Genomic DNA, 12,526 nt, shown 5'->3' on the forward strand with positions numbered 1-12,526 from the left:
ATTCATGAATGTAACATTTCATTTCAGATTTTTCCTTATGAATGTTATTTCTATTCTGTTTACTTCTTCTTACCAAATTCCACTTTCATAAATGTTAACTTACAAACAACTTAATTTACAACGGAAATTGAACCATATTCTGCAAAGATCTCTTCCTCACAATGAAAACAATAAATGTATGAAAGTTTTAACTTTGTTGTATTTGTCAGTTTGACAGAATTAAACATGGTACCTTATTGTTTTGTTTTTTCATCTACTTCAGTTAAATCTATTTAATTGTCTGTTAACGCCCCCACTTCTCCCATCTCTTCGACTGACCCTCTCTTTCCACTCTTTCTTTATCTCTGCACTAAAAGCAGCGCTATCGCAACCACGTTGTCTCTACCACTCCTTCACCGCCCTCTCGTCTGCGCTTTCACCCTCTTTGTCTAAATTATCTCTTTCTCCCAGCCAGTCGGCTGTTGCGTTTCTCCTCTCAACGTCTCTTCCTATCATCCTCTACTTCAGATAAATAAATGGCATCTTCTCACACTGTCAGAGCAACATCAACTACCTTATCCTGATACTAAGCGCTCCTGTCTCCAGCCATGTCCGGCTAAATGCACTGACGCTGTGCTGTTTAAATAGACACCACACAAAGGCCTTAAAAAAACATTGAGAAGGTTACTAGGTGTGTGTGTGTGTGTGTGTGTGTGTGTGTGAATGTGTATATGTGCGTGTAGGTGTATGTCTTTGTGTGTAGTAAGTGTATGTGTATATCTGCGTGTATAAGTGTATGTGCATGTCTGTGTGAATGTATATGTGTGTGCAAGTGTACGTCTGTGTGTGTAGTAAGTGTATGTGTATGTGTGTGTATGTTTGTGTCATAATTCATAAGGTAGGATGAATAGTGCCCTGGTACTGTTAGTACAAGTGAAGATGAGAGCTGTCTATTGTGATGGACACATCTGGATTACAAGAGACTGCTTTGTGTCAGTGTGTGTATTTGTGTGTGTCTGTGTATGTATCTGTGTGTGAGTGTGTGTGTATCTGCGTGTGAGTGTGTGTGCATGTGCTGCATGACGATAGATCAAACTTTAAAAATGAATTTAACGACTCCCTTGACAAATGTGAGTACTAGTTCAGTATGTTATCCTCTCCACCGTCATACAATAAATAGATCGCTGTTTTATTGGCACTGAAAATGAAAAAAAAACTATTCTGAACTTTGCTTTGAGCTGAAGCCCCCGAGAATGACTCCATATAAGTTCTTTTTTTTTTTCAGCTAGGAAGTGTGATGCACAAATCAGGTAACAGGAGAAAAGAGATCTGTTCTGTACTTCTGTATTTCTGGCTGTGGTATAAAATCTCCCGCTTTGATCTCCTCATATGATCCAAACAGGCTCACGGCTGGAGGAGTGCGGATGACACTCGCGAGGCACATGCCTTATGCCCAGAGTTCATAGCAGTTGGCCACACCGCACACTGCACTGAAAAATATCCCACGGGGGATCAGGCTTCAGAGATCCTTGATCAATGCGAGTTTATTTTAAAGATGCAGCTTTTCACGCTGGAGTCATGTTGGCCTCCAAAGTTTGTGTGCGTGTGTGCATTTTCATATGGTGGGTTTCCCTGTGTGTGCTCTTTTGTTTAATACATCTGAACTATTTTTAGTCTCTGTAACAACCTGTGCTGCAGGGATCTCATGACACCTGCTGATTACACAGTCATTTTAAGTTTCAACTACAATTAGGCCAATCAGCTGCATTAGTCTGTCAACAGGGGAGCCTGTCACCATTATGCACCTCTTCAAAGTAAGTTCATTTGACACGTTACTTGACTTTTATCTGTTTCATTTCTGAGAGGACAAAAAGAACGGTCCTCTCATGGATCATTTTCCACAGAGCGCCAGTACTTCTTCAGCCTGCTTATGAAACCCAAAAGTCCTGGACCACATGACACTCATACCGTGCCTGACACGGACTGCTCGGCTTGGCCCAGGTCCACGGACCCCAAGGAGGGACATTGGTGGACAGGGCCATTGATCCGCAAACCCCCCCCCGAGGCCGATGTGCCAACCGCAGCTCACCAACAGCAACACCCACTGGCTTCACCACAGCACATGTCCAATCATCTGGTGGCAGACATTTGTTTTCATGTTTTTTCATATCACTGCAACAAACCAAGTTCAGGGTTTAATCTGACAGAGAACTGCAAATATACAAACATTTCTATCATGTGTTATCTAAATTGTTCACTCTGACAGAGGCTCAAAATATCAAAACTGCATGACCTGACAAAACACAAAAGCAACTAGTCAAGGAAAACACAGCAACACAACACAATACCACAGTAAACACAGAGACAGAGCAGCACTGTCAAATAATAACCATCAGCTGATCCTGTTTCACGGTCTGTAAAAGACCAAAACGGGCAGAGCTGCCCAGATACTGCAAACTTGCAAACTTCTGCCAACACATGTATTGTGTTGCCTTCACTTTACATCAGCAAATGTTTTCGCAGCCACACAACCGGATACGTACCCAATGCACGAGTGTCTGCGCGTGGAGAAGTTGCCCTGCATCTTCCTTGAGAAGCGAGAGTCTTTGTTCATCATCTTATGGGCTGTAGATATTATTTTTTTAAAGACGTGAGTTGAGTTCAGGGAAGCATCAAAATAGGAGCTTTGGGAGGCGAGAGATGCACAAGGTTAACTTCTGTGGCGCGATAAAAATCCCCATGCTGTCATTAATCAGAAAGGATAACAGTCCGGATTCCTTTATGTTATCTATGGTCACAAGTTACGGCACCGGGGCAAAAGTTTCCTTTGAGAGGACGGTGCAGGAAAAAAAACAGGTCCAAGAGTGACAGGGGCCAAAACAGCAAAAGTCAATTCAGAGTCTCTGCAGCTGCACCTGGTAGGACCAAGTCTGAGAGTGAACCCAACAGTAAGTCAGACCTGCTGGGTCCCTCTTCTGTATTTATTATATAACACTTATTAGCTAGAAGCAATTCACTTCCAGCCCAGTGAGGAATCAACTAATAAAAGTGCATCAAACTGGAAATTAGATTTGTAGTTCAGATTTTGGTCCAGGCAACAAGGATATGTCCTTTTGTATTTTGTGGGAGGGAAAAAAAGAACCCAAAAGGTTTAGAGCACAGTGTGTGTGTGTGTGTGTGTGTGTGTGTGTGTGTGTGTGTGTGTGTGTGTGTGTGTATGTGTGTGTGTGTGTGAGTGTGTGTGGACAGCCTAAAAAGGCAAAGATGATGTTAGAGACCTATCACAGAGCGAGTTGGCATTTCATCTCACTGACAGTGGAAGTATGGTGCCAAATCAAATCAAGGCAAATTGAGGATGGTGTCAGCTGTCAGTGCTCATCTGGGACTAGATCCTCTCTCATTCTTCTTTCAGTTCACCATCACAGACATGCCAAGATAAGCAGCTCTCTTGTGCATGAGTATGTGTGTGTGTGTTCCCTTGTCCTCTTCTTGTACTCCTAAATAGGAAACAGCAAGCTTGAATTCTTCCAAATGAGCCGCAAACTCAAAAAACTCTTCAACAATGGGCCCCAGATATTTCTCTGCATTCAAAAAAATAAATGAATAAATCAGGTCCAGTAACCTTGACACAGAGCTGTCCGTTTGAACACAGAGTTGCCTCTGTGATGCTACACCACCAACACACACTGAGTTATTCTTAGTGGAGGGGAAAGGGAAAAAAAGTGAGCTGGAAAAGAGTGTTATAATCCCATCAGATGCTCCCCCGGAGTGGGCCGTCCCATGTAGTCCCTCGTCAGCGGGCCATAACAGACTTGTGCTCTGTCTCTCTCTCTTCTCGTCTCTCCTGAGAGTGGTGGGACCAAGCTCAGGCTTAAAACAACAAACAACAACACTATCTCCCCTGAGAGTGAGGGAGAGAAAGAGATATTGTGGAGGGAGAGAGAGAGAGAGATAGAGAGAGAGAGAGAGAGAGAGAGAGAGAGAGAGACAGAGAGAGAGAGAGAGAGAGAGAGAGAGAGAGAGAGAGAGAGAGAGAGAGAGAGAGAGAGAGAGAGAGAGAGAGAGAGAGAGAGAGAGAGAGAGAGAGAGAGAGAGAGAGAGAGAGAGAGAGAGATAGAGAGAGAACACAAAGACTGACTGTGATGAGAAAGTGGACTAGTGGAGTATATATTTAAATAAAAAACACTGTGCTACATTAGAATATCAGAAGTACAACATTCTAAACAATTCCTTCTATGCAATGATAGTGTGTACACAATCAGCCGGCCCCCATGCCAGAAGCAGCAATAGCATTCTGGTCAATCAATACTTCAATAATGTGTGAGAGTGTGACTATGTGAGTGTGTGTGTGTGTGTGTGTGTGTGTGTGTGTGTGTGTGTGTGAGGTGATTTAGTTTCCCATATTTTATATTTAGTTCTCCTCTCGTGCTGTGCTCTAATCCATCGGATTCGCACAATATCCTCCGCAATGTTAAACAAATATTTGGCGCCACTAAACCCGTGACTGTGAAAATACAGCAGAAAATAGGTGATCAGCAAAGAGATGAGAACCTCTCATTTTTAATAATGTCAGGGAGGAGCAAACAGGAAGTGTCTGTTATGACAGATGTGAGGTTATAAGTGTCCATAATAGGTATTAAGTTCAGTGACATGTGATCACTTGCTCCACTTTTAAACCTTTGGGCCAAAAGACACAAATTAGGTTGGAAAACCTCACATCAATAAGCTTGAGAGTTTTTAAAGTTACTTTGCATCATTTCACTTTTTAAAACTGTTATTTATCTAGAATAGTAAGTCCGGTCTGAGTCAGAGAAAAGGTCAAGCATATAGATAAATAAACTTGTATTTCTTAACTGCACCAACTCTCATTCAAAAGCTAAATTATTCTTATTATTAATAAAATATTTGAGACCACAGGACCAAACTCAAGCTTAAGTACAGCGTCTCTTCCTCCACTGTGACCCATCAGTCAAACTAAACCCATCCTCCTGACAGACTCTGCACACGCTTCACAGCACAGCAGCCTCTACTGGAGAACAACAGCAAATGCAATGTACATTTTTTGTGAGAAAGTGTTGGTATCCTGAATAAATCTAAACATGGAACACATGCCTGAGTCGGACTGTGGAGATACAATCTGGTTTCTTCAGGCTCAGGATGACACTTTGTTAAACCCCCAAATAATGAGAAAAATTACTGACTGATAAGAATAACACCATTGTAGATTTTGAGTTAAATCACCTATAACTTTCTAAAGCTAGTTAAAGACATGTTACTGAATTATACACTGGCACATTGTCATTTTATATAGATTATATTAAATTGATTGAGCAATATCTAATCACCTACTGTTTAAATTCTGTGTGGGGGTTCTTTGTGAATCAGAGCAAAATAGTGCTATAAGTACTTGGTGTACATAAATGTACGTCAAAGTTGGCTATGGGGACATAGGATGGGAATCATGTGAGACCTGAGATATGTATAGCTCAGTTATGGAATCGGTAACTTGATATGGAAGAGAACAGTATGACAAGACAAATATTTATCCGGGACCAACAAGTGTCTGGCTCCTGGTCTACAGATGTATACATATTTTTCTCTTATATAAGGATGGCGATGACAAGTTGAATCTTTGTTTGTTTAGAGGAGCTGTTTGCATAAAGTGAAGTACAGTGGGCCGGAGATGTATAGATGAAACCAAAATGGCGTATTTCCACAATTATAAAAACTGAATATGGTACAGAGAACTATATGTGGAGCTTCTCAGTCAGCCAGGTCAGCTTCAGGAGCTGTACAAGTGTACATAGTGTCAACTGGATTTGAAAGCAACACTTTAAGATACACAAAACTTTGATGTCTATAATCTATGTCGTATATAAACTGTCCAAAGAGCAGAGCCGAGCTGAGATCAGGTATTTTCATTCATTCATAGGAAGAGTGGATCTCTCTTATCTAGATGATGTAGACAACGGGTTCCATTTTGCTTTCTACTGCCCAGTTTATTCTGAACTGTGTATTGCTCTGATAATTTCAGAGGTACATACAATAGTTTGATGTAGTAAATATTAGATGTGATGTGCAAAGACTGAGTTGGCTGTTATTGTATGAAACTGATCAATTAGCCAGTTAGCTGGAGAATGCCTTGGAGAAGAGGGGGAAGAAAGCTTTTTATCAAGTTGATTTAAATTGGTAATAGTTCTGTAAGTTTATTCAGGGTATTTTTTCATGTCTTTTATTTTTCCTCTATAAATTCTGTATTTGTAATCCAGAAAAAACATGCTTTTATTTCTCAATTAGGGGTGTACGGTAGTAATCCCAAGAAGGGATGGGCCAAATGCAATAGCATGACCAATTTACATGTATGAATGCATACTGTTATATAGTTTAACATATAGTATGTTGAGGGAAAAAAAAGAGAGAGATAGAGAGAGAGAGGAAATATATAGTGGTATGTGCTGTATATGTATTTCTGGTATGCTACTGTCAACTTTGCTGTATTCCCCTTGGAAAAACACCACATTCCTGATCCACTGCAGATGAGGATGCACATAAAAGTGATGATTATTGTGTTTGTCTTAGTTCTGCCAATCCAGAAAATCCTGTTTAATTTTATCAATGAAAGACAGAACGGAAACAAAACTGGCCGTCACCCCAGACCTGGCTCACGAAAACAATTTTCACAAAATGTTCTTCATCTGAAAATCCTCTTGACATGAGGAGTCTGTTGAGTGGAAAAAGAGGTTTAATCAACTCAGACACTAAGTGAAAATAACTTCATGGCTTCGTTCTATATTTGAACTTGCCTGCGACATTTATTTTCCGCCTGACCCCCAGTTTGTTTAATTCCTCATCCTTGCCAGCCATCCTGCAGTAACTCATCCTTGTCCATTTATCTCAGTCAGCACTGACATTATAGGACTCTGCACATACCCAGCAGAGGGAAACTTCCCCTGGCCTGACCCCCGAGCTGTATAATGACATGTTGAATATCTGTGTTATCCCACAAGCATCTGACTGAAATCCCCTTGAATGGACTCTAGCTCCACGATATTTCGATTTTCACCAAACACCCTGAAATTAATGAAAGATCCTGGCTGCAGAGTTACACTAAAACCGAGAAAAGACACGTGTCCACCAATCTCAAATCCAAGACCTTTAAATGCCTGGAGGGAAATTATACACCCCATTACATGTTTATAAAGGGTGATTGAACTTGTAAACACTTTAAGTTTTCAAGTAGGCCCTGGCTTATTTAGGAATTTTTAATACTCTTTTCTTGCCAATAAAAGTAAAGTTGGGTTTTACAGCTCTGGCTGGAGCTTCTTTCAGGCTTTTAATTTTATTTCACCGCGGTGCACGTGATCTTACATCACTTCAGCAAGCTGGAAACACCTTGTAACAACTCAGAGTTGCACGTGCCTATATGTGAATGTGTATATATGTTGAGAGGTGAAGGTAAGAAACATGTGTGCAGTGATCGATTTTACAGGATTTTACAATTGTCCACAACAGACACTTCATTTGAAGGAACCTACAGACGTATTAAAAAAGACAGAAATACATTGTGTGCTTGAAGCAAAAGAGAACACATACAGTATCTGACTGTTTGTATATCCATCCACACATAAGGCCCTATTTATTCTTCCTTTCAAGGACTTGGAGTCATGCATGGTTGAATTGATCATACGACTCCTGCCTTGACATCGTTTACCATGTAAATGTTTAATTAGCATTGGAAATACGGCAGAGCGTGATGCAATAACTGCTCATAAAACTAAAGCTATCAACAGGAGCCTGAGTGGAGCTGGCAAGACAGCTGGGCTCTATACAAACAAGAGTTAAATGCACTAAGAAGTGGGACAAATTAAAAATAAATGGAAAAACCAGTTACACGCTCGAGGAGTGTGGGTCATTTTTGTGTGGTTGTTTAAAGCGTGTTGTTTTATAACTGAGTATTTGCTTGACAAGGAGGTGGAGCAGCAAACTGCTAATCCAGCAGCAGTGTCACTGAGCGGTGTGTTTGCTGACAAAAGGTGGGAAAACACTCACACCTGTAGGAAATGAAGCAATAAAGCCGACAGCACATATCCGCATCCATTTCTTTTTAGCATCTACTGTGAGTACTATGTTGATCAATTATATAAATAATAGAAAATCAAGCCCACTACCACGTACAAATCCTGCATCTGTTGTGTAATTTCTTCAATATCACCTATTCCATTTGCAGAGGATAAAAGAGCACTTATAAATATACTCAAATGAATAGAATTTAATTTTGCTGAATTTGCCTGAAGCGCAGTGACTTTATTCTCAGTAGAGGACAGTGGGTTAAACTGAAATGCAGCAGTACATGAACATCTTGTGGTCGGGATCAATTTCATAACGTAAGCTTAAGGGCAAACACTTCTCCAGTGTGAAAGGATGTTGCCTGCCTGCCTGCAAAAAAATAAACCCAAAATACATGTAACATCTAGAGCTGAGGGACTATGGCCACGAAACCAGGAGCCATCGCTTACTTACAGAGACATTAACCAGAGCTTTAAAAATGGTATAATTGAAGAGTAAGAGACAGAGACTGTGAAAAAAAGAAAGTCTCAGTTATTAGTCACAGGTCAAAATATGAATCTGTCAAAAGTGAGAGACTTGAGGTGTTAGGGCCATAAAATGAATACTGTCTGTTAACGCAAAACTCAAAAAAATCAAATTTAAAAGTTCCAACAGTACTGTATATATATTGAGCATCCCCTCCATATTTTCAATTGGAGCATCGTAACAATATTCAAATATTGGGATATGAATTTAAGTTGGTATATTGATGTGGTTACCTGCCTTGTCCACTACCACTTAATATCTGTGACTATGACATTCACTCAAGCAGTCCAGTGCAAGTGCAGAAGCGAGCGAGTGCTGTTAAATATGGAAAAAGGGTAAAGCTTAATGTGTTTTATGCGGCGGAACAGAACCGTCATCCGTGTCATCATCACCTCAGCGTTATTGACTCTACCTGGGAGTGTGGGCGAGGGTGAAGCGGCGCCTCTGGAGGTTGATGCTGCGGTTGATGAGCAGTTTCCTGAAGAGAACCGGGGAGTTTCGGGGAGACCCCCGTGGGGAATCCTTGGGCGAGCTCCTCGGGGATCCTCCCGGTGAGCCGGCTTTGGACCTGGGCATGAGCTGAATGAGTGGAAGCCTGGTCATCCTTTTTTCCTGCGTCCTCTCCTCGACCTCAGAATGCTCTTCCTCAGAGCTCTCAAAGCGCAGGTCATTCATGGTGAGCAGAGGTGGTTAGATCCTTTGCTCGCACAGTCTTTGGGATTTTTGGTCTGAGGAACACTGTAGGGTCTGTTTCTCAAAAAACCTTTACATGAGGTTTTTGTTACATGGCATAAGGCTGTGACCCGTCTGGATTTTCCAAAATCCTGGTGAAGCTCTGGCCCAGTCCTCACTTCCTCTCATTTGAACAAAACCTGTGCCGGCTCATGTCCGCTCTCAAAGAAACTGCTTTAAAAGTCCAAAAAGTGAAACAGCACCTCTCCAAAAAGTCTATGAAAACTCCTCTCTATCAGGCATCTCTTTAAATCTTTATTTGAAACTCTTTCATCGTCTCTTCCTCGAGACCACGCTAACAGACAGACTGGGCAATATAGACAAACATTAGTGTTGATGTACTCTCCCTGCCTCCCTCCCTCTCCCCGGCTCTGTTTACATTGGTGCTAGGCCTTCCCTCTCTACAACTAGATATGGACGTCTGATTTACAGGGAGGAGAAACATGACGGGTCACCTCCTCTCCAATACTCTGCCTCCCCCTTTCCTTCACTCCCAAACGGACGGAGCATACTCTTCATCAACTTCAAACTTTGCTCTGAATTACTTCCTCTCTGAGTTCCTCCAGTTTATAAAACATTAAGCCGTTGCCTGACCTGGGCCTGTAGCTCGCCTCTCTTACTTTCACTGCTACTGACTTTGCATACTCAGGCTTTTCCTCTGGTCCCCGAGGTGCTATTTGTTGTTAAGTTGCCTATTTCCTGAGAGACAGCTTCTTTGCCTTTCACATGCTCCGAGTTTACCAGGAAGAGTCACATGAAGGGCCTCTGACTATAAAAAGCAGAGGTAGATAAAAGCTATAGAGAGCATGGGTGCTGTCACGATGCCGCTCTTTATCTATGACCGGAGGCAACAACATCTTCGGCCCCACCCAATCCCTTTGTTTATCGCTAAAGAGTGAGAAAAGGTCCTCCTGTGATTCAGGACTCAAAGCTAAACACTGGTACCGTCTAGAGAAACTGAAATAACCTAGGGAGCTGGAGCATCTGACACAGGACTGAACCTATGACCAACAGCTGGTAGGAAGAACAGGGAAGAAAGATTCTTTTTATGGACATACACTCCGAGCTGCTGTATGTATTCTGGAGCGACAGCACTGTACGAGCAGAAATGTGCTCTCGTCCATATGTGACTTTGTGGATGTAAACGAGTCATGTTAAGGCCTATGCATGTCAACATTATTTATATCAATGTATAACACCGGATATGACTTTTGACAGTATCATCATATTTTCACTGGAGTACTATTAACAGTCATTGACAAACAGGTTGTTCTAAGTGTCCCTGCTGAGATTATAGCAAATCAGAAAAGGCAGAATTTAAAGTGTCGTTAATTTTGTGGGGAAAAGTGATCAAACCTATTTCAAAAGTTAACATATCAATATTTTTGAAATGATAACGAAAAAGGGGTTGAGCGTAGTGATGAACTGAAGATTATACATACTAATCATACCCGTTTTTACTGAATCAACCAATTGGAAATTGTTAACGGAAAAAATTATTAATGCGACGAGAACTACCAAAAATCATCTTTAAGAAAAATGTATTTGATGTGTCCACTAACATGGAAGAGGCAGGATTTATGACCTATACTGCAGCCAGCCACCAGGTGGCAATAAAGCTGCTTTTGCCTTGACTTTTGAAGGGCAGTCACATTGTCCATCTTCACACAATCTATGCTACAGACAGCGATGAAGTCTGTATAGACAGCGTTTTCATAGATTGATGAAAACATGTTTGAAAATGAGTCCTCTCTAGCCTTTGGAGGATAGACAGTGTACCCCCAGTTCGGGCAGCGTGATATAAGGATAAATAATGCTTGAGAATAGAAAATCCTCCATCTTTTCAAATTATTCTCTCTAGTCTACTTAGTCATGCTACAAGTCACACAGATTTTCATCATTTCCCAACGAAAAAGGTTGTGATATGTTAATGAAGTAATTCAGTTATATTTTTTATTAGATTTCTCCAACGTGGGTGGCATTGTCAGGTTAAACAACTTATGCTACTACATAAACAATTTCCCTGGCACAGCATCAAAACTGCACTATCAACTTGTAAACAGACAAGCACATGGCCCTCTTCCCAGACGAAGAGCACAATGAAAGGCTTTCAGGTCCATCAACACTAGAAGAGTCTTGGCTGTGAGAGTGCTGCTTTATACCTGCTGGTGAATAAACATTTAGCGAATAAACAGAGACTAATCATACAGTTTACTATGTCTAAATAAAAGTACGTACCTTGCTGAATGTAAGTGACCTGTATACTGTTCAGCGGTGTAGGTTAGATCTTTGGAAATCCCGTCATACAGACTAATATTGGTGAATGGGGCTATGACCAGCATCTGTGTAGTCTGCAACAATATAGTAGTAAATGTGGTGCTTCCATTATTCAAACAGGTTTGTTGGCTGTCACAGTCTGATGCAACTGTATCCAAACAAAGTACATCTATCTCTGATCACCTCTGACATTTAAAACAGCTACCTGCGTATTCGACCAGGTCTGTTTGCATTCCCTCTACTTGTGGAACAGGTGCAGTAGACACACACACAAACACACACAAACACACACACACACAGTGCAGACAGGCAAAACAACACGATGCCACTATGCTGTTGGCAGCAGCAGTAGCAGCATGCATGCTGTTGTTGAAACAATCATCAGAGCCCTGTTTGTCTGATCTTTTATAACGATAATTATTGAACCGTGTGACAGAGGGGGGAACAATGCCCTGAGCTGGACACAATCTTATGGTCAAGAGGAAATTCACTTTTTTTCCTATGTAAATTTAACAGTTAAGGTAATAAAAAAAAACTAATTGAGCTTCTTTTTTTTTTTTTTACAGGAAACAGAATTGGAAGAAGGTACAGCAAGGTTATCGTAAATCGTCTCTAGCTTACGAGACCAAACACTGCGAGGTCACAGGAGAGAAATCGAATGATCATATAATGATCGTAAATATTTTTAATCATCAACCTTGAAAGTGTGCCCAGCTGTTTGGGAACTTTGTGACGTTATTGAGCCTCGAAGATAAATAATGTGAATTGAGTAACTCTGAAGTTTTGGTGAGAATGATGAACCTTATTAAAAAAAGTGAATCTCAGAAAACATCCAGTGAATCTGCTGGAGGAAACTGACTTACAAGGTTGTCAGAGTCCCCAGGCTCCTGGAGGGTTTGATCTTGCGGGCCAAGAGGCGGGACTGGTGGCCATCCTCAGGTCTGTC

The 12,526-nt window shown here is 41.3% G+C and overlaps 1 protein-coding gene across 1 annotated transcript in view; it reads right to left on the reverse strand.

Annotated features, from left to right (window-relative positions):
- Positions 1–9,246, reverse strand: part of pde4ca (phosphodiesterase 4C, cAMP-specific a) — a 36,836-nt gene extending 27,590 nt beyond the window's left edge. Inside the window, exon 1 of the mRNA XM_061084433.1 lies at positions 8,984–9,246. Coding sequence (XP_060940416.1) covers positions 8,984–9,246 — 263 coding nt within the window. The remainder of the gene's footprint in view (positions 1–8,983) is intronic.
- Between the last annotated feature and the right edge of the window lie 3,280 nt (positions 9,247–12,526).

The sequence above is a fragment of the Limanda limanda genome, chromosome 13, assembly GCF_963576545.1.
Source record: "Limanda limanda chromosome 13, fLimLim1.1, whole genome shotgun sequence".
In the NCBI taxonomy this organism is placed as follows: Eukaryota; Metazoa; Chordata; class Actinopteri; order Pleuronectiformes; family Pleuronectidae; genus Limanda; species Limanda limanda.